The sequence below is a fragment of the Emys orbicularis genome, chromosome 6 (genome assembly GCF_028017835.1).
Source record: "Emys orbicularis isolate rEmyOrb1 chromosome 6, rEmyOrb1.hap1, whole genome shotgun sequence".
Taxonomy (NCBI): domain Eukaryota; kingdom Metazoa; phylum Chordata; order Testudines; family Emydidae; genus Emys; species Emys orbicularis.
In genome coordinates this window covers 83573615-83593750 of record NC_088688.1, presented here as the reverse complement: position 1 = coordinate 83593750, position 20136 = coordinate 83573615, and the positions used below count along the sequence as shown (strand labels likewise).

At 42.1% G+C, this 20136-nt stretch overlaps 1 protein-coding gene across 2 annotated transcripts in view; it reads right to left on the bottom strand.

Moving 5' to 3' along the window:
• The window catches only part of AUH (AU RNA binding methylglutaconyl-CoA hydratase), a 190210-nt gene that overhangs the window by 84556 nt on the left and 85518 nt on the right, over positions 1-20136 (bottom strand). For both annotated transcript variants that reach the window (XM_065406754.1, XM_065406755.1), the window contains exons 5-6: positions 17227-17319; positions 16167-16223 (exon numbers count right to left, since the gene is read on the bottom strand). In XM_065406754.1, coding sequence (XP_065262826.1) covers positions 16167-16223; positions 17227-17319 — 150 coding nt within the window. The remainder of the gene's footprint in view (positions 1-16166; positions 16224-17226; positions 17320-20136) is intronic.

Genomic DNA, 20136 nt, shown 5'->3' with positions numbered 1-20136 from the left:
AGGGTGATGAAGAGATCCTGGCTGTCGGGGAAATCAGCGTTGTAAGCGCTGTCGACTGCCTCATCCTCATCTCCTTCCTCAGCTTCCCCGTCCGCTAACATCTCCGAGGAACCGGCCATCGACAATATCCCATCCTCAGAGTCCACGGTCAGTGGTGGGGTAGTGGTGGCGGCCGCACCTAGAATGGAATGCAGTGCCTCGTAGAAACGGCATGTCTGGGGCTGGGATCCGGAGCGTCCGTTTGCCTCTTTGGTCTTCTGGTACCCTTGTCTCAGCTCCTTGATTTTCACACGGCACTGCGTTGCATCCCGGCTGTATCCTCTCTCTGTCATGGCTTTTGAGATCTTCTCGTAGATCTTTGCATTCCGTCTTTTTGATCGCAGCTCCGAAAGCACGGACTCATCGCCCCACACAGCGATCAGATCCAAGACTTCTCGATCAGTCAATGCTGGGGCCCTCTTTCTATTCTGAGATTGCATGGTCACCTCTGCTGGAGAGCTCTGCATCGTTGCCAGTGCTGATGAGCTCGCCACGATGTCCAAACAGGAAATGAGACTCAAACTGCCCAGACAGGAAAAGGAATTCAAATTTTCCCGGGGCTTTTCCTGTGTGGCTGGTCAGAGCATCCGAGCTCGGACTGCTGTCCAGAGCGTCAACAGAGTGGTGCACTGTGGGATAGCTCCCAGAGCTATCAGCGTCGATTTCCATCCACACCTAGCCTAATTCGACATGGCCATGTCGAATTTAGCGCTACTCCCCTCGTTGGGGAGGAGTACAGAAATCGAATTGAAGAGACCTCTATGTCGAACTAAATAGCTTCGTTGTGTGGACGGGTGCAGGGTTAATTCGATTTAACGCTGCTAAATTCGACATAACCTCCTAGTGTAGACCAGTGTAGAATCAGGCCTCAAACAGAGTTCTGACACTCAAAGGAGAATGCATCCACCTTACATGTCTTGTTTTCCAGGTGTGTAAAGCAGAGAAAGCTTATTGTTGATGAAAGATGGAAAGAGGCCAAGCACCTGGCATTCCCATTTGAAAAGACAAAGTGCAAAACTTGTTGATTCTTTTTACATTCACCCAGAGATATTCACGAGTTTTCTTGTCACCTTAGGTATAAGGAGCCAAATTCACCCAATGGAGTTACACAATGAATCTGACCAGGAAGTTGGGACTGTCAGATTATCGTTGCCATGCAGTGAAGAATTTGCAGTGCTTTTGACCTAAGAGGGACTCTGTTCCTCTTCGCTTCTTTATGTAAGTGAGGAATTTACAGTTGTCACTTAGTATTAACAGAGAGTTGGATACAGAAGCATTGTTAACATCCTAAGGGCACTTCCTGTGACTCTGAATTCCAATCAGTTACTACTGTGCCGCTCTTGTGAGGACCATTAGCTCTGGTGTGTGGTTGCTCACGTAAGCTCCACAAACCCGATGGGTGTCTATTATGATTTGGGTTAGTACTGGTTCAGTACTGATACTCATGTTGAGAGCCCACCACTTAATGAATCATGAATCTCTGGGGATGAGCAGTCCAGGAATTAATTGCATCTTTTTGGTAATCCTAGACAAAAGGGGAAGAAGAAGAAGAAGAAGGTGGATGACAGCTCATTGTATACAGCCATTAGAATAGTTTGTTGGAGGATCTGACAAATAGTAATGTTTCTGTGGGAAGGAATAGATATTTGGCCAGAGACTTGATTCTGGATACTTCCTTTTGAGAAAAGAAGCCATGTATAGGGCTATGCAGAACCTGGAACATAGGTCACAAGAGATCTTATCCCTATTCATCACAAATCCACAAGTCTAAAAAACAAGGGGAGGCATGAAATGTGCTACTTTGATCCATGGTGATTAACTAGTCTCCCATGTATTTTTTGTGAAACACCTGACACACTAATGGGTGCTTAAACAATAATGTTGTCCAAATAATGGAAGACATGGAGTCCCTCTTCTCTCATAGAAACCACCATGGCTGACAATGAGCATGGAGAACATACATGAGTCTGATGAAAGATCAAATGGCAAGGCAACAGATTGGCAGCAAAGACAATCCATTGAGAAGCAGAGGATTCTGAAGTGTACCAGTGAGAGGGCAGGGCACAGGAAGATACAAATTCATGATGTCAACTGAACACAGAATATATTCCATCCCACAATAAATCTCTGTTTATAGCATAGGGAGTTTTCCCACATGGAAGAACCTGGTTCATTTGACATATAAAGGGACATCATATCCCGAAATGGTCAAATACCCTATTCTTCATTGGAACTAGGAAGAACCAAATACAAATCCCTGAAACCTTCTCCTAAATTGGGGTGCAGATGATAGCTCTCATACAGCATAGTTTCTGTTTTTATTCCCAAATACTGTATCTTGTCTTGTTTGAACTATTCTCATAAAAAGGAAGAGAATATTGGTAGGGGTGTTAAGTTTATTAGGTGATCTCATTTTGTGTTTTCGAAGTTGAGAATCCCATGCGGGACATACATACTTTTTCAGCCTGTCCCCTTTTAGACTACCGTCTGAATCACCATGCCCTGCTTCTGTCTGCTGGTGGAGGGGCCAGCCCTGATCATTTAATGACTTTTGAGAGATGAAGAGAGACAATATTTTTGGCCTTAGTGGCATGAAAGATTGATTCCTGCTTTTTTCCTGAAGTGTCTCTCTTCTGGCATGAGCAACTTATCACAGTCAATTGCCTTTTGAACACCAATATCCAAGGCTCTTCTAGACAGCTTTTGCCCATCAAAAGCAGTGTGAATCAATTGAGACCTGAAGACAGACTCTATGTGCTAGAAACCAAGCCACTCTGGAGATGGCAGAGCATAGAAGAGAGCAAGTTAGGAACCTAACTTATGTTTTAGGTATATAAGAATGAAACAAAAACAATTCTAGATGGTTCAGACTCTCTGATATGGACTGTATGCAGGGTTTATACCCTGAACCAAACAGCAGTGTGGCTGAGCTGATAAGACTTGGGTCTACATATGAGATACCACGATTCTATTTCCAGCTCTTCCTGACGTGACTTTTTACCTTTTTTGTAATTAACTTGCCAAAAACTTTATTAACACAGAGTTAATGTTGCCCAGTGCTGCCTCATGACCATCCAGAATGTGGAGAGCTGGCTCCACTTCTCTTCCCCACCTAGTATATCGCTGGAGGAAAAGGTGTCCAACTTTCCCACTCCCTGGCTCCCCTTATCATTCTGCTATTTCAGGGCATCTGAGCTCCCAGAAAGCAAAGGTTTCTCTGATGAAAATCCCTTATTCATCAAAGGATCTTAGGAAAAACTGCTTTTGGAAAGTCAGTTCTTCCTCAAAGCTCATGTCAATGATCCGGGTTTTCAGAACCAATGTCTGAATGGTCATTTACACCCCCACAACACTGCTCCAACCACTCCAACATTCCTTCTAGCATTCCCATTGCTCTGAGCCCCTCCCATGCCCTCACTGCACTGAGCCCATTTCCCCACACACACACCCACACACCAGCTCCACCCTGCTCTGTTCAATATCTTCATTAACGACTTAGATATTGGCATAGAAAGTACGCTTATTAAGTTTGCGGATGATACCAAACTGGGAGGGATTGCAACTGCTTTGGAGGACAGGGTCATAATTCAAAATGATCTGGACAAATTGGAGAAATGGTCTGAGTTAAACAGGATGAAGTTTAACAAAGACAAATGCAAAGTGCTCCACTTAGGAAGAAAAAATCAGTTTCACACATACAGAATGGGAAGAGACTGTCTAGGAAGGAGTACGGCAGAAAGGGATCTAGGGGTTATAGTGGACCACAAGCTAAATATGAGTCAACAGTGTGATGCTGTTGCAAAAAAAGCAAACATGATTCTGGGATGTATTAACAGGTGTGTTGTGAGCAAGACACGAGAAGTCATTCTTCCGCTCTACTCTGCTCTGGTTAGGCCTCAGCTGGAGTATTGTGTCCAGTTCTGGGCACCGCATTTCAAAAAAGATGTGGAGAAATTGGAAAGGGTCCAGAGAAGAGCAACAAGAATGATTAAAGGTCTTGAGAACATGACCTATGAAGGAAGGCTGAAAGAATTGGGTTTGTTTAGTTTGGAAAAGAGAAGACTGAGAGGGGACATGATAGCAGTTTTCAGGTATTTAAAAGGGGGTCATAAGGAGGAGGGAGAAAACTTGTTCACCTTAGCCTCTAAGGATAGAACAAGAAGCAATGGGCTTAAACTGCAGCAAGGGAGGTCTAGGTTGGACATTAGGAAAAAGTTCCTAACTGTCAGGGTGGTTAAACACTGGAATAAATTGCCTAGGGAGGTTGTGGAATCTCCATCTCTGGAGATATTTAAGAGTAGGCTTGATAAATGTCTATCAGGGATGGTCTAGACAGTATTTGGTCCTGCCATGCAGGCAGGGGACTGGACTCGATGACCTCTCGAGGTCCCTTCCAGTCCTAGAATTTATGAATCTATGAATCCTTCCCACTCCATGCACCTGTTAACTTGGAGGGACCCTGGGGAGAAGGAAAGGTGGTATGGTTGTGAAGAATGCATGTACCAGTTGGAGGCAGGAAAGGGAAGGAAAGTAGAGATACAGTGTCCCTGTCTGGGCAGAGTGTATGAGGAAGGGGCTCTGTGCATTCATCTGAAGTATAGGAGGCTCAGAAAGGTGTGAAGTGGACCATTCATCTCAATAAGATGTTCTCAGCTGAATGAGAGTACACCATAGAGATGAATACGCTCTGGAATGATAACTCTGAGATGTGTGAACTGCTCCACTCATCTCACCCCAACCCTATCCCTGCAGTTTCAGCACTTGTGCGCATAATGTGCATAGCACACAAATCACCTAAGTAGAGGATTCAACCTCGCTGTCCTTGGGATAGCACTTGTACCCTTAAACCACCAAGGGAGTACACTGATCAGTGTGTGTCACTCACTAAAGTTTCAGAGGAAGCAACAGCTCGCACAGATGTTTTAAGCAGAGGTAGTAAATGTTTTGTAGTGCAATAATATTTGAAATATTTCTAAACTGGTCCTTAGTCCCATTCAATAGCTGATCTCAGGGACTGTCCATGCTATAAACTAAATGAAATGAAATAAAATGAATCCTAAACTAAATTTAGGATTTTCCCTTAGTCTACACTAAAAAAGTTGTAAGAATATGAAAGTGTTATAAGCAGTTCATTTTAGGGGGGCTGACTCAATAACTCACTTTTCTTTAATCATACTCAGTCCCACTGTTCAGGAAATGGTTGAGGAGCATAAGTCATGATTACATTACCCTAACTGCTTCCTAGAGTCTCATCTTTCCTCTATTTAATTAATGCTAATTTTCTTGATAATATTTCTCAAGTAAAATCAGAATCTGTGTGTGGATTTTAGAACACTTTGAAATATCAGCTGTGAAAGCAGATTTTGGGCAGGGAGCATGAACAACATACATTCTCCAAGGGAAGGATGTGAACTCAGAGCACCTGGGTGTTGCTCAGGTTCAATGGGCATTGCATGTTGCCTTGAGCCACGTTGCTACTCTGACATTGGGCTGCCTGCACATGTTCTTGAAGGAACATGTGCATTTCACTTTCTGTGGCGTGTCAGTTTAGCTTGAACCAGCCTGCAGTTACAATTTAACCCTCAATATCTTACTCAATATTGCTTCTTCAAAAGGGCAGTGGGTGCCATGAACTCACTGAAACGAATCTTGAGCATGTGATATCAGGTTGGAGAGGATTAAAACTATAATTTGAGCCACAGGAGTACACAAACCAGATGATTTTGTAAACACATGATTTATTTCGGGGGTCTATGTCTGAGGAACCACCCACTTGTTTAAATTACTCAAAATCTAAACCATTAACCCTACCCCGTATCCCATGAAGTGGAGCAAATTTCAAGACAAGCAAAGTCAGCATGAGAATTTTAGAACTCTTAGAGTATTCAATTTTTTAAATACTAAGTGACTCTACTTTAACTGTAGCAGTCTCAGGGGAGCTGGAATAATTTTTATAGCGGGGGTACTGATGATGAAAACCATGTATTTCGTGTTTGTTATTACTACTTCGAGCCAGGCAGTGCGGCAGCACCCCCAGCACCCCTAGTTCCAGCACCACTGAGCAGAGCGCCTATAAAATGTGGGAATGACACTTGTTTTCCTTCTAGGGGAGAGTATGAGGCCTTGTGTAATGTTAAGAGCTCTGAAGTTCACAGAAGGCTTCCAACATTAATCACCTTCCTCGGGCTACAAGGTATTTGTGCGGGGAGTCTCTCTCTCACTCTCTAATAATACAACACACACATACACTTTATAGCTAGATAGATTACACACAAAAACACTACTTTAAAGATAAAAAAACATTATTAAGGTGCAAACTCAAGCACTCAAAAGTAGGAAATGCCAGAATTAGGATTCACTGTGCAACCTTAACTCACCCTCCTTGCATTATGATACAATCATTAATTACATGATCACATACTATTTTTATCCATTCAGTGTACAGGATGGATGGTGCTCGATATTTTTGTTTTCTCCTCATTATTCAATGTGGCCCCGTGCCTTATTTACAATATACGATTCAAACCCTGCTCTCCAGATAGCTATATTAAACTTCCTCATGAGTTTTCCTATGGTGCTCATCACAATAGTATCTGAGTGCTTCAGAAACGTTAATCAATCTATTTTCACAACACTTCTGCGAGGTGAGGCAGTGATATTTATTCCCATTTTACAGATGAGGAGCTGAGGGACAGAGAGAATAAGATCAAAAGTTTTCACTAATTTTGGGTGACTAATCTGATATGCCTAGGACCTGATTTTTCAGTCATCATTTTCTTTGATTCCCATCCATCAGTTCAGAAGCTACAATGGGGCTGAATGAAGTCTTTCCACCACTTTCCATCTGGTACCAGCTTCACAGCTTCGTTCATCTTTAAATCATTTATTTTTAAATCATTATCTTCATTCTTCACTATGTCAATTGATGCATCCTTGGTCTTCCTCTATTTCTAGTTCCTTGCACTCTGGTATTTATTGCCATGCATGGTATCCTTTTCGAGTCCATTCCTGACACATGTCCAAATCATCATAGTTGTCTTTCTTGAATTTTCTGTAACAGTGTTGTTTGTTGCCCTACCCATTTTCTTATCAACTTCATTTTTTATTTTCTGCAGTCTTGGAACTCTTGATATTGGCCTCAGCAAATATCTTTCATTCATGGACTTTCCTCACTCCAGTATTCCGACCCATACAGCAGTACAGGCACAACAGTTGTCTCATACATGTTGATTTTCATTTTAATCAAAATGTCTTTAGCCTTCCAGATCTTGCAGGTTTTTTTTTTAATGCCATAGCGGCTAGTCTGATTCTTCTTTTTATGTCATTTTCACAATTCCCATTCTTCAATACTAGTCCTCCAAGGTACAACAAATTTTCCCACCTGTTCTAGTTCTTTGTCTTCGACTTTAATCTTTACCTCTTTCTCTTGTCCTGCAATTGCCATAAATTTTGTCTTCTCCATGCTGATCTTCAGTCTGAATTTTCTGATTTCTTGATCTCTCGTCAGTTATTCTCTGTAAATCCTCCTTGGTCAATGCTATGAGGCCAGTATCATTTGCAAATCTAAAGTTATTTACTGTCCTCCTACATAAAATGACTCTTCCCATTTAATCTCTGAGTGTTACCGCCATTACTGCTTCCAGTACCACGTTGAACAAAGCTGGCAACAGCGTGAATCCTTGTCTCACTCCTACAGTTATCCTGAACCATTCCATCAGCTTCTTGTCTATTCTCACTTCTCTCATCAACTTGCTATAGATATTCTCTATCAGCTTGATCAATTTCTTGGGGTGCCAAACATTCTCAAAACTTGCCATAGCCCTTTCTGCCAGATGCTATCAAAAGCCTTTATGAAGTCTATAAAGTTGTATAGAAGGTTTGGTTGTGTTCGATATACTTCTGATACCTATTTTATCACAAATACTGATACTACTGTAACAGACCCTGGTCTAAATCTAGCCTGCTCCTCTGCAAGCACCAATTTCACATACCTCTTCATTCTCTGCAATGTGTTGGCAAATGATGATTTTCTGGGCACACACAATAAGCTAATTCCTCTGTATAAAAAAAGTCATCTCTTTTTTTTATATATAAACAGTACTATTATCACTTTTCCCCATTCACTAATTTAATAGCTTTTCTCCTCAATTATTTTTGCACAAGGATCGAATGAAAGAGGATTTTTTCAGAGTATTTAGCATAATACAGTACTTTATATGTTTAAAGCACCGCTCCCGTTGACTTCAGTTGTAGCAGTAAGTGATCAGCACTTCTGCAAATCAGATCCCAGCATGATCATGTAATTAAAGATCATCATAATGTATATACAATGGGGCTGAATTTAAGGTTGCCAGGGCAGTATTTATTCTAGCATTTCCTAACTTTTCAAGACTTGACTATTCAATCTTAATCTTGTTTTTTCAACTTACTTTGTGTGGGTGTCTTTAATTTCCTAGGTTTTAAAAAAAGCTGACTGGAAACACAGAAATCCCACCATGTGTCATCATTCTACATCTTGGTCATCAGCGAGGTTAGAACCTTTAGATTAATCACACAAACCTCCACTACTTGAGCTAACTGAGTAACTGATAGCAATAGTATGTTTTCCTCCTCTATTTGGAGCAGCACTAGAGGGAAGATGAGACACTCACTTTGCCAGTGGGTTTCACAGCTACTTGCAGACAGCAAAGGAATGGAGAGACTCGGGAATCTTGGGTTCTATTCCAAGCTCTGTAGGTGTATGACCCTAGTGGGCTAGGCTCCCTACTATCAGGCTAGGTCTACACTAGCGGGGGGGGGTCGACCTAAGATACGCAACTTCAGCTACGCGAATAGTGTAGCTGAAGTCAGGGTATCTTAGGTTGACTTACCTGGCCGTGAGGACGGCGGCGAGTCGACCGCTGCTGCTCCCCCGTTGACTCCGCTTCCACCTCTCGCCACAGTGGAGTTCCGGAGTCGACAGCAGAGCGATCAGGGATCGATTTTATTACGTCTACATTAGACGCGATAAATAGATCCCTGATAGATCGATCACTACCCACCGATCCAGCGGGTAGTGTAGATGTACCCTCAGTTACAGCCCCACCTGTCCTGAAGCAACTAGGAGCAGCCATTACTGGGAAGAGTCTGGCTTTGCCCCTGTAGCACACAGACTCAGACTTTAAGGCCAGAAGGGACCATCATGATCATCTAGTCTGACCGCCTGCACATTGCAGGCAAGAGAGCCTAACCACTCCTGTAAAAGACCCATAATCTCTGCCTGAGTTACTGAAGTCCTCAAATAATGATTTAAAGACTTCAAGTTACAGAGAATTCATCATTTACTCTAGTTTAAACCTGCAAGTGACCTGTACCCCATGCTGCATCGAAAGGCAAAAAGCTCCCAGGGTCTCTGCCAATGTTCCCTCTAATTTTTTCTATCCATGTGCAGAATGAATTTTGTTATGTGCACCAATATTGAGGTAATGTGTGCATGTGTGCCACCAGTAGACACAAAAAACCTAGATATAATATATATTTTTTAAAAGTTACCATAGAGATAATTACTCCAGGCAAGACAGGTTAGGCATTTTAGAACTCACTACTCAAAGAATTATATTTAAGTGAAAGAAAGAAATAAAAATTCTGAAATGCACAGACCAGTCAAAAAACTAAAATAGCAGCACTTTGAAAGAACAAAATTACAGAGAATATATGTGCATTGCAGGAAGTATCACGAATAATACAAGTAAAGAAAGAATAGCAAATATGGCAGGTGACCAGCTTAGCTTAATAGTGAAATATTCGGTGAGCTTAAACTCAAAAAGGAAGCCTACAAGAAGTGGAAATTTGGACAGATGACTAGGGAGGAGTATAAAAATATTGCAGGGGTGTAATCAGGAAGGCCAAGTCACAGCTGGAGTTGCAGCTAGCAAGGGATGTAAAAGGTAACAAGAAGATATGTTAGCAACAAGAAGGTGGTCAGGAAAAGTGTGGGACCCTTACTGAATGGGGGAGACAACATAGTGACAGATGATGTGGAAAAAGCTGAAGTACTCAATGCTTTTTTTGCCTCTGTCTTCACAGACAAGGTCAGCTCCCAGACTGCTGGGCAACACACTGGGCAACAGAGTATGGGGAGGAGGTGAGCAGCCTTCAGTGGTGAAAGAACAGGTTAAGGACTATTTAGAAAAGCTGGACATGCACAAGTCCATAGGTCCAGATCTAATGCATCCAAGGGTGCTGAGGGAGTTGGCTGATGTGATTGCAGAGCCATTGGCCATTATCGTTGAAAATTCGTGGTTATCTGGGGAGGTCCCGGACGACTGGAAAAAGGCAAATACAGTGCCCATATTTTAAAAAAGGAAGAAAGAGAACCCCAGGAACTACAGACCGGTCAGCCTCACTTCAGTCCCCAGCAAAATCATCTAGCAGGTCCTCAAGGAATCCATTTTGAAGCACTTGAAGGAGAGGAAGGTGATCAGGAACAGTCAACATGGATTCACCAAGGGCAAGTCATGCCTGACCAACCTGATTGCCTTCTATGATGAGATAACTGGCTCTGTGGATATGGGGAAAGCGGTGGATGTGATATATCTTGATTTTAGCAAAGCTTTTGATATGGTCTCTCACAGCATTCTTGCCAGCAAGTTAAAAAAGTATGGATTGGATAAATGGACTATAAGGTGGATAGAAAGCTGGCTAGATTGTCGGGCTCAGCGGGTAGTGATCAATAGCTCGATGTCTAGTTGGCAGCCGGTATCAAGTGGAGTGCCCCAGGGGTCGGTCCTGGGGCCGGTTTTGTTCAACATCTTTATTAATCATCTGGATGATGGGATTAATTGCACCCTCAGCAAGTTCGCAGATGACACTAAACTGGGGGGCGAGGTAGATATGCTGGAGGGTAGGGATAGGGTCCAGAGTGACCTAGAAAAATTGGAGGATTGGGCCAAAAGAAATCTGATGAGGTTCAACAAGGACAAGTGCAGAGTCCTGCACTTAGGAAGGAAGAATCCCATGCACTGCTACAGGCTGGGGACTGACTGGCTAAGCAGCAGCTCTGCAGAAAAGGACTTGGGGATTACAGTGGACGATAAGCTGGATATGAGTCAGCAGTGTGCCCTTGTTGCCAAGAAGGCCAACGGCATATTGGGCTGTATTAGTAGGAGCGTTGCAAGCAGATTGAGGGAAGTGATTATTCCCCTCTATTCGGCACTGGTGAGGCCACACCTGGAGTATTGCATCCAGTTTTGGTCCCCCCAATACAGAAGGGATGTGGACAAATTGGAGAGAGTACAGCAGAAGGCAACAAAAATAATTAGGGGGCTGGGGCACATGACTTTCGAGGAGAGGCTGAGGGAACTGGGGTTATTTAGTCTGCAGAAGAGAAGAGTGAGGGGGGATTTGATAGCAGCCTTCAACTACCTGAAGGGGGGTTCCAAAGAGGATGGAGCTCGGCTGTTCTCAGTGGTGGCAGATGACAGAACAAGAAGCAATGGTCTCAAGTTGCAGTGGGGGAGGTCTAGGTTGGATATTAGGAAACACTATTTCACTAGGAGGGTGGTGAAGCACTGGAATGGATTACCTAGGGAGGTGGTGGAATCTCCATCCTTAGAAGTTTTTAAGGCCCAGCTTTGATAAAGTCCTGGCTGGGATGATTTAGTTGGTGTTGGTCCTGCTTTGAGCAGGGGATTGGACTATATGACCTCCTGAGGTCTCTTCCAACCCTAATATTCTATGATTCTATGTGTTGGGAGGGAAGTGTGTGAGAGACAGTGAGTGTGTGTGTGAGTGAGAGAGAGACACATACAGAGACAGCGTGTGAATGAGAGACAGAGAGAGTGTGTGTGCTGGCTGCTGGGGAAGTGTATGAGAGACCGTGCACTTTCTCTTTAAGCACAGCCGCACTCACCAGTCTGAAGGCTCATTCAGACCGCAGCAGCCACCAGCAGCTCAGTCTACCTCATGAGCCTTGCCCTCCTCCCCCACTCTACAGAAATGGGGTACATGGGCAGAGAGAGGCAGGGGGAGAGGAACACCCTGACATCAGTGTCCCCTCCCCCCAACTCTGCACAGCAAGCAGGAGGGTCCCAGGAGCTCCAAGGCAGAGGGCAGGAGCAGTGGAGTGGAGGGGCATCTGAACACAAGTTGCCGGATGTGCGCAGCTCTACTAATCAAATGCATGGCACTCAATTGACTCTTGTGTGGCCATGCAGTCACGCAGCTTAGAGGGAACACTGGTCTCTGCCAATCTGACCCAGGAGAAAATTCCTTATCAACTCCAAATATGGCAAATCAGTTAGACTCTGAGCATGTGGGCAAGACCTACCAGCCAGACACCTGGGAAGGATTCTCTGTACTAACTCAGAACCCGCCCCTTCTAGTGTCCCATCACTGGCCATTGAAGATATTTGCTGCTACCATTCACACATCAGCTACATACCATTGTATGCAGTCTCATCATAATGTCCCCTCCATAAATTTATCAAGCCTAGTCTTGAAGCCACTTAGGATTTTTTTGTCCCCACTGCTCCCCTTGGAAGGCCGTGCCACAACTTCACTCCCCTAATGGTTAGAAACCTTTGTCTAATTTCAAGCTTAAACTTGTTGATGACCAGTTTATATCCATTTGTTCTTGTGTCCACATTGGCGCTTAACTTAAATAACTCCTCTCCCTCCCTGATATTTATCCTTCTGATGTACTTATGGAGAGCAGTCATATCTCCCCTCAGCCTTCTTTTGGTTAAGCTAAACAAGCCAAACTCTTTGATTCCCCTCTCATAAAGTAGGTTTTCCATTCCTCTGATCATCCTAGTAACCCTTCTCTGCAACTGTTCCAGTTTAAATTCATTTTTTGTTAAACATGGGAGCCCAGAACTGCACACACTATTCCAGATGAGGTCTCACCAGTGCCTTGTATAATGGTACTAACACTTCCCTGTCTCTACTGGAAATACCTTGCCTGATGCATCCTAGGACTGTATTAGCCTTTTTCACAGCCGCATCACATTAGCAGCTCATAGTCATCCTGTGGCCAACCAATATATCCAGGTCTTTCTCCTCCTCTGTTGCTTCCAACTGGAAGTCCCCAGATTATAGCAAAACGTCTTGATGATAGTCCCTTTGCACTATTAAATTTCATTCCATTTCTATTACTCCAGTTTTCAAAGTCCTTTGGATCTTCTTGTATGATATTCCGGTCTTCCTCCATATTGGCAATACCTCCCAAGTGTGTGTCATCTGCAAATTTTATTGGCTCACTCCCACTTCTTGGGCCAAGGTCATTAATGAAACTGTTAAATAAGATTGGTCCCAAGACCGATCCCTGAGGAACTCCTCCAGTAACCTCCCTCCAGCCTGGCAGCCTTTCAGTATGACCCATTGTAGTCTCCCCTTTAACCAATTCCTTATCCACCTTTCAATCCTTATATTAATTCCCATCTTCTCCAATTTAACTGTATCAGATGCCTGACTGAAATCCAGGTAGATTAGATATACCCGTATTTCCTTTGTCTAAAAAACCAGTTGTCTTATCAAAGAAGGAAATCCATCTACATTTTGTAAAACCATGTTATATTTTATCCCAATTACTATTTACTTCTATGTCATTAGCTACTTTCTCTTTCAACATTTGTTCCAAGACCTTGCATACAACTGAAGTAAAACTAACAGGCCTGTCATCTCCTGGATCACTTTTTCCCCCTTTCTTAAAAATAGGATATCTATTAGTAATTCTCCAGTCATAGGGTATAACCCCCGAGTTTACAGATTCATTAAAAATCATGGCTATTGGGCTTGCAATTTCATGTGCCAGTTCCTTTAATATTCTTGGAGGGAGATTATCCAGGCCCCCAGATTTAATCCCATTAAGCTGTTGCAGTTTGACTTCCAACGTGGATATTGTAATTTCTACTTCCATATTCTTGTTCCCATTAGCCACCCTGCCATGACCCCTAAACTCTTCATTACCCTTATTAAAAACTGAGGCAACGTATTTGTTGTGGTGTTGGTCCATGCCTAGATTATCTTTAATCTCCACCCCATCTTCAGTGCTTAGTGGTCCCATTTTTTCTTTCCTTGTTTTCTTTTTATTTATATGGCTATCAAATCTTTTACTATTGGTTTTAATTTCCTTTGCAAGACCCAACTCTGCTTGGCTTTTGGCAGTTCTCACTTTATCCCCACACTCCAAGAGGTAGCTCTCCTTGCTGATCTATCCCATCTTCCATTCTTGTAGGCTTTCTGCTTTCTCTTAATCACTGTTTGAGATGCTTGCTCATCCAACTTGGTCTGCAATCCTTCCCTACAGTCACAGTCCAATCACAAATAGGAGATGAGAACATATGGAGCATGTTCAGTCACTCTGTAGGGGTTGTGTAAGTGCAGTGTGATCAACACTAGGAATTGTGAGAGGTTTGAGCAAGCTCAATGAGGATGGAATCTTTGGAGATTTTAGCTGGTAAAATCAAAGAAGTCTCTACCGAGCTTGCACAAACTACAATTTTTCAAAGGCTTATAACCCGGCCAGATTTGGGACAGAATCCACATCTCCATTGCAGACACATCCCTGACAGAAAGTCATGGGGGCACAAGAGCTGTTCAAATAAAAGCTCACTAGAATTTAACATGGCCAAAACAACATGTTTTTCCATAGTCTCATTCTTGAAATAACTGAACATCGACCAGCCACTGCCTATACTATCTTTGGTTTTCTGCCTCTAGGATGCCACCATCCTCAACAGCACCCTATGGGAGCTCTCTGAAATAAAAGAACATAGGTAATCAACTGCACCTTCATCTACTCCCACTAGGATCAATTGGCAAGGCAATAATATATCACGATCAAAGACACCACAAGCAACTGACAGACCTAAAAATATATGTATGAATACCTCATCTTCACCCATGGCTAAGAAGGGATCAACCATCAGGATAACCCAGTGCTGTACCCATGCCAAACAAAGGTCTGAACTCAAACTGAGAATAAACTAGGAGATCTGAAACACCTAATTAAGATATTGTGAGATGTCTCATCATAACTTCCTCAATAATCTTAACCAATAATGGAAAATTTGAAACAGGACAAAAAGCATCCAGACTGTCAAATTCAAGTGGTTGTTTCTTATCCAGAGGTTGCACCAATGTTTCCTTAAGGACAGTTGGCACCCTGCTCTTCCTGCTACAAGCATTGACAATCTCCATTAGCAACAAACCTAGTATTTCCCCAACAGCCTTCACCAATCAGAAAGAACATTACTCCAAAGCTGAGGTATAAAATTCTCACAACACTTCTAGCAACATCAGCTAAAGCCCTAGCAGAGAAGTTTTGTTTCCTCAAGATATTGTTCTTCCATCACAAAGGCAAATAGTTTGGTTCAAATCAGTGTGCTTTTATCTGGAAAACAAAAATAAATGCCCTTCACAGTAGAAGGGACTCAAATCAAACATCATTATTACCCCTTTATTCTTTTCAGCCACCCTGAATCCAGAGTAGGGCCAACTGTCCTTCCAAGTGGAAGAAGGTATTAAAATAAAATAGTAGTCTCTGTCCTCTGAAAATACCAAAAAAATTCTGAATGAGATAGAGTGATACATACACCACACTTTCACAGTCAGTATCTTCATATAACTGACTAAAAAGCAATACAAAAGTTGAATTGGTGTCCTAAAGGAACAGATTTAGGAACAGATTGATTTAGTTGGGGTTGGTCCTGCTTTGAGCAGGGGGTTGGACCAGATGACTTCCTCAGGTCTCTTCCAATGCTAATCTTCTATGATTCTAAGATGGTATACGGTGTTGGATCATCAAATTAAATTACCATTTCTGCTATACTAATAGTTACAAATTAATGTTTTTGCACATGCCCCTACACAAATGACATCAGCCTTCAAAGACATTAACCCTATTTACATAACCGTTAAGGCGGGCATCCATTAAAAAAAACCAATCCTACATAACTCATTTCTTTAAAGAAAAAAACTTTTTACTAATTTTCAGTAGGAAATATGGTTTAAAACTATGTTAATAACACTTAAAACATACAAAGTTAAACATAAAATGTATAACCAACAATGCAAAATCACAAGCACCAAGGCCACTGGTTAGCAGTTGGATTATCTTCAGTATTGTACAAGACTAAAATTCATACCTGCACCCGGAATGATTGCCAGCTTTGTTTCAACTAGACCCATTTTAGCAGAAGAGGCTTGAAAAGAAGCATAAAATGTAATGAGTTCTTGATATAATCTATACTAAATAATAATTTGAAAAAGTTTATACAAAAGAAGATTCTTTACAACAATCTGTTAATTTATTAAACTTGTCTTCCAAACAACAAACCATCACTTAAAAAAGCATTTGCCTATGGAAATACAGAAAGACACCAAATTGAGCTGCAATTTATTAAAAGAACAAAGAAGCTATTCCTGTCAAGACAGGCTCTGTACCTCATTAATTTTCACACAGGAAGATTGCTGATGCAAGTAAGTTATTTAGATCCAATAATGCACAGAATTATTTGTACATTTTAAAGCACTAAAAGAAAGTGGCAATGTTATTATTTAACAACTTGAAATGGTGGGGAAGTCTGTTTCTGATGATTATGAATTCTTTAGCTGACTGACTACTCCCTCAGGGTCAAACAGCTTAATATACTATGAGTATGCTGGCAAGTGCTCAAGAGCAAGTTTCCATTTACTTTCCAACAAATGGTTTTGCAGTTCTGACAGCTGGATAGATCAAGGTTCCTCTTTTCATGTGCTGTTGTCACTTTTATTTTATAAGAGCTTAATTACTTATTTAATAATACACTCACAAACTAGTTTGGCCTATTTCCTGCAACCTGTTTGTATAGTAACAAATTTTGACGACAAGAGCATTTTAATTATAAAAAAAATTCTCAATCTCTGCCCTAGCCTTCTGGGATCACTGCTAATGATATAGTGAAGACTGCTAACGATAAAATGAAGATCATAAGAATAAATTAAAACAGGCAACAAAAATGCTCTATCTATCAACAGTAAATGGTATGAAATTAAACATCAGCAATTATTTCAGTCAAGTTTCTGCTAAATCACATAGAAATAATTGAGCGTATGCAATGTCAGAATATAAAATCAGTTTTATAAGGACTGTTGCCAAGGCAAGGATTAGTCAAGCCTTCTATAATGCTAATAATCTCCTGATCATTTAATAGGATTCAGTCTTACCTGCCACTCTTATGTCACAGGCTAATGCCAGTTCTAGGCCACCACCTAATGCAGTCCCATCTATCGCAGCAATTGTTGGTACTGGAAGATTAGCTGAAAGAGAAAGTATCAGTTAATACCTGCTCACAATGAACATTTGTGAGTCATTCCTGTATTATCTCTTGTTCAAATTACAATCAGATGAGGAAAAACAGTAACATATCTTCTTCGATGACGATGCCTATCTTAAAATCAATTGTTCAGAATGATTGTTCAGTGAACACATGACACTCAATCTTTCTGCAACCAAATTGTGTTGCAAACTGTCCCTTCAGCAGCTGCTCAGTTCTGCCCTTAATTTAGATTGTAAACTCTGAAGGCACAGTCCATGGCATTACAGAAATAACAAAACATTTAAAATTCCAGTACATGTAGACTTGCCAGAGTGCAGTTGAAACATACATGTAATTAGCAGCAGCTGTAACCAGGTTAGAGCTGGCAGCTCTGTGCATCTGAGCATTGCTAAGTATGGTATCCCCATATCATGATGGGTCTTTTCCAATGTACTTGACCATGTGGGAACAGCTACTAGATGGCTGAGTAGGGTGAAGTGCGGGAAGGAATTCTCAGTCTGGTGATACCAATCTCGCCAAACATATCTAACAGGTTGTATGGTCACCAGGGAACTGTGAAATCATGATATTGTTTGCATATCATTTTTATTATAATAGTCTTACATATGTAATTGTGATAAAAATATAAGCATCCATCCTCATCTTTATTGATTTTAGGTTCTTTCCTTTCATGTTCACAGTGCACTAAATGAAGACTGAAGGAGAACACTATTCCAGGGTTTCCTACTTTCTTCAATGTGTGGATCACAACTTAACAGAGAGATAGTTGAGAAGACAACCTCTGACCAGCTCCCCTCCTATTGATGAGTGCATAATATCCCTTTGGAAAATACAGCAATTGGTTACAGAGAAAAGAAGTATCAGGAAACTAATTCATTTGTAGCTGTCTTTATTGCAAAAATAACAAAAACAAGAAGGAAAGCCAGCACAATTTGGACAGCCAGCTGTCTTTAGACCACCGATAAGCGGTCCATAGATCACCTCTAGTTCAGGACTGAGGGTTTTGAAAGTTCTGCACTATTCTATATTACACTTATGCTATTATAGCAATATGGTAAAGAATCAAATTGATTGGTTGAAATTATCTGTAAGTAGTCTTTTACTGCCAATAAAAACTGGTGCCAATAAAGCACCCTAAAAAATATTTGTCACTCCAGGCATCAGAAGTTACTTGCAAGGCTCCAGAATAGCTAGTACACACCCCAGCTACCAGATAGCGTATAGGGAGTAAAGGATCAGGAACCAGACCTACCCAGCTCCTATTCTTTGTTCGTCCACTTTTCCCATATATTGTATGTGAAGATAGGAAAGATAGACTGCTCTAACTCCCTTCAGGACCTGAGCTGGCAGCCTGATAATCAGGAAACCATATCCATGCCCTCGTGTACTAAGCATGAGGTAATCTGGCTTCAAAAGTTAACAGAGATAGGTAACTGAAAAATAACTCCTGGAGCATTGAAAGCTTAATTGCTAGTAATCACAGTTTTTAGTGATTAATACCTACGTTACTCTGAGGGGAATTCTGTGCCACTGTGCGTGCACATAATTTATGAGCCTCACACATTTTTATTTTTGCGCAGAAAAAGCTTCTGCTGAAAAGTTGCTACGGTTCTGCCTTTTGCCCACCAGAGGGCGCTGTGGCGATAGAACACAGCAGCTGCTCCCAGCCAGCTAGGGAAGAGAAAGAGCCTGCTGAGCCTTCTTCACAGTACCTTTAGGGTCAAGTCAGGAGACCGGGGGCTATGGAGAGACAGACAGTTCAGGGCTGCTGGGGGAGTCAGACAGGGGCTCATAAGGGCTAGTGGGGGAGGCCAGACTGGGCAGGGGCTCAATGGGAGATGAGGCTCTGGGCCACAGGGGGAAGGGAGGTGCAGGGCCACATAGGGACGGGAGAATGGCTGAGAGGGGGCATGGAGACACATTGGGACCGAGGGAGGTGGTGCAGGGCCACATGGAGATGCAGGAGTGGGTGTCTGGGTGAAGATGGAGCAACACATGTGGACAGGGGGTGTAAGGACACATGGGGATGGGGAGTGGGTGTCTGAGTGGGGGTGGAGGGACATGTGTGCCTGACTGAATGGGAGAGGCGAGGGGTCAGCCAGGGTCTGCATGGGGGGGAGCTCCCTAACAGTCCCTCCCTGCCCCCCCAAAAAACATACTTCCCCCCCCATACCCAACAACCATTCAAGTTCACACCCAGGATCCTTCCCAGCAATTATTTCCCTCTCCCTCAGCTCCTCCGTTACCCAAGACTACCCCCCAGCCTTTGCACCGCTTATGGGGTGTGTGGGAAATATGGTTCTGTATTGTAGTTTAAATGAATTATTGCTCAGAGTTCTGTATTAATATGTCTACTAAGGAATCTATTTGTCAAACAACATTTTCTGATTTTGTTGTTGTCTGTATTGTTACAGACATACTTGCTGACAGGTATTTTGAAATGAAGGACCAAAAATACTTGAAACTGGTATGATTATATTTGAATTGTTTATTTTAACAAATAAAATATGCAGAATTTTGCAGAATTTGAAAATATTGTGCACAGATTTTTTAATTTTTTGTTGCAGAATTTTTTATTTTTTGGCGCAGAATTCTCCCAGGACTACTACGTGGATTCCACACTCTTGAGAGGATAGCAAATAATCACAGCCTTCATGGATAATGTTCTGAGTACTAATTAAATAATGACTGCAGGACTGAAAGCTAGGCTGCTTCATCTGGTGGTAAAGTAGATTAGTCATTTAGAATGTTAGTTACAGTGCAAACCAAACACACTATCACATAAGGAAATGAAGTC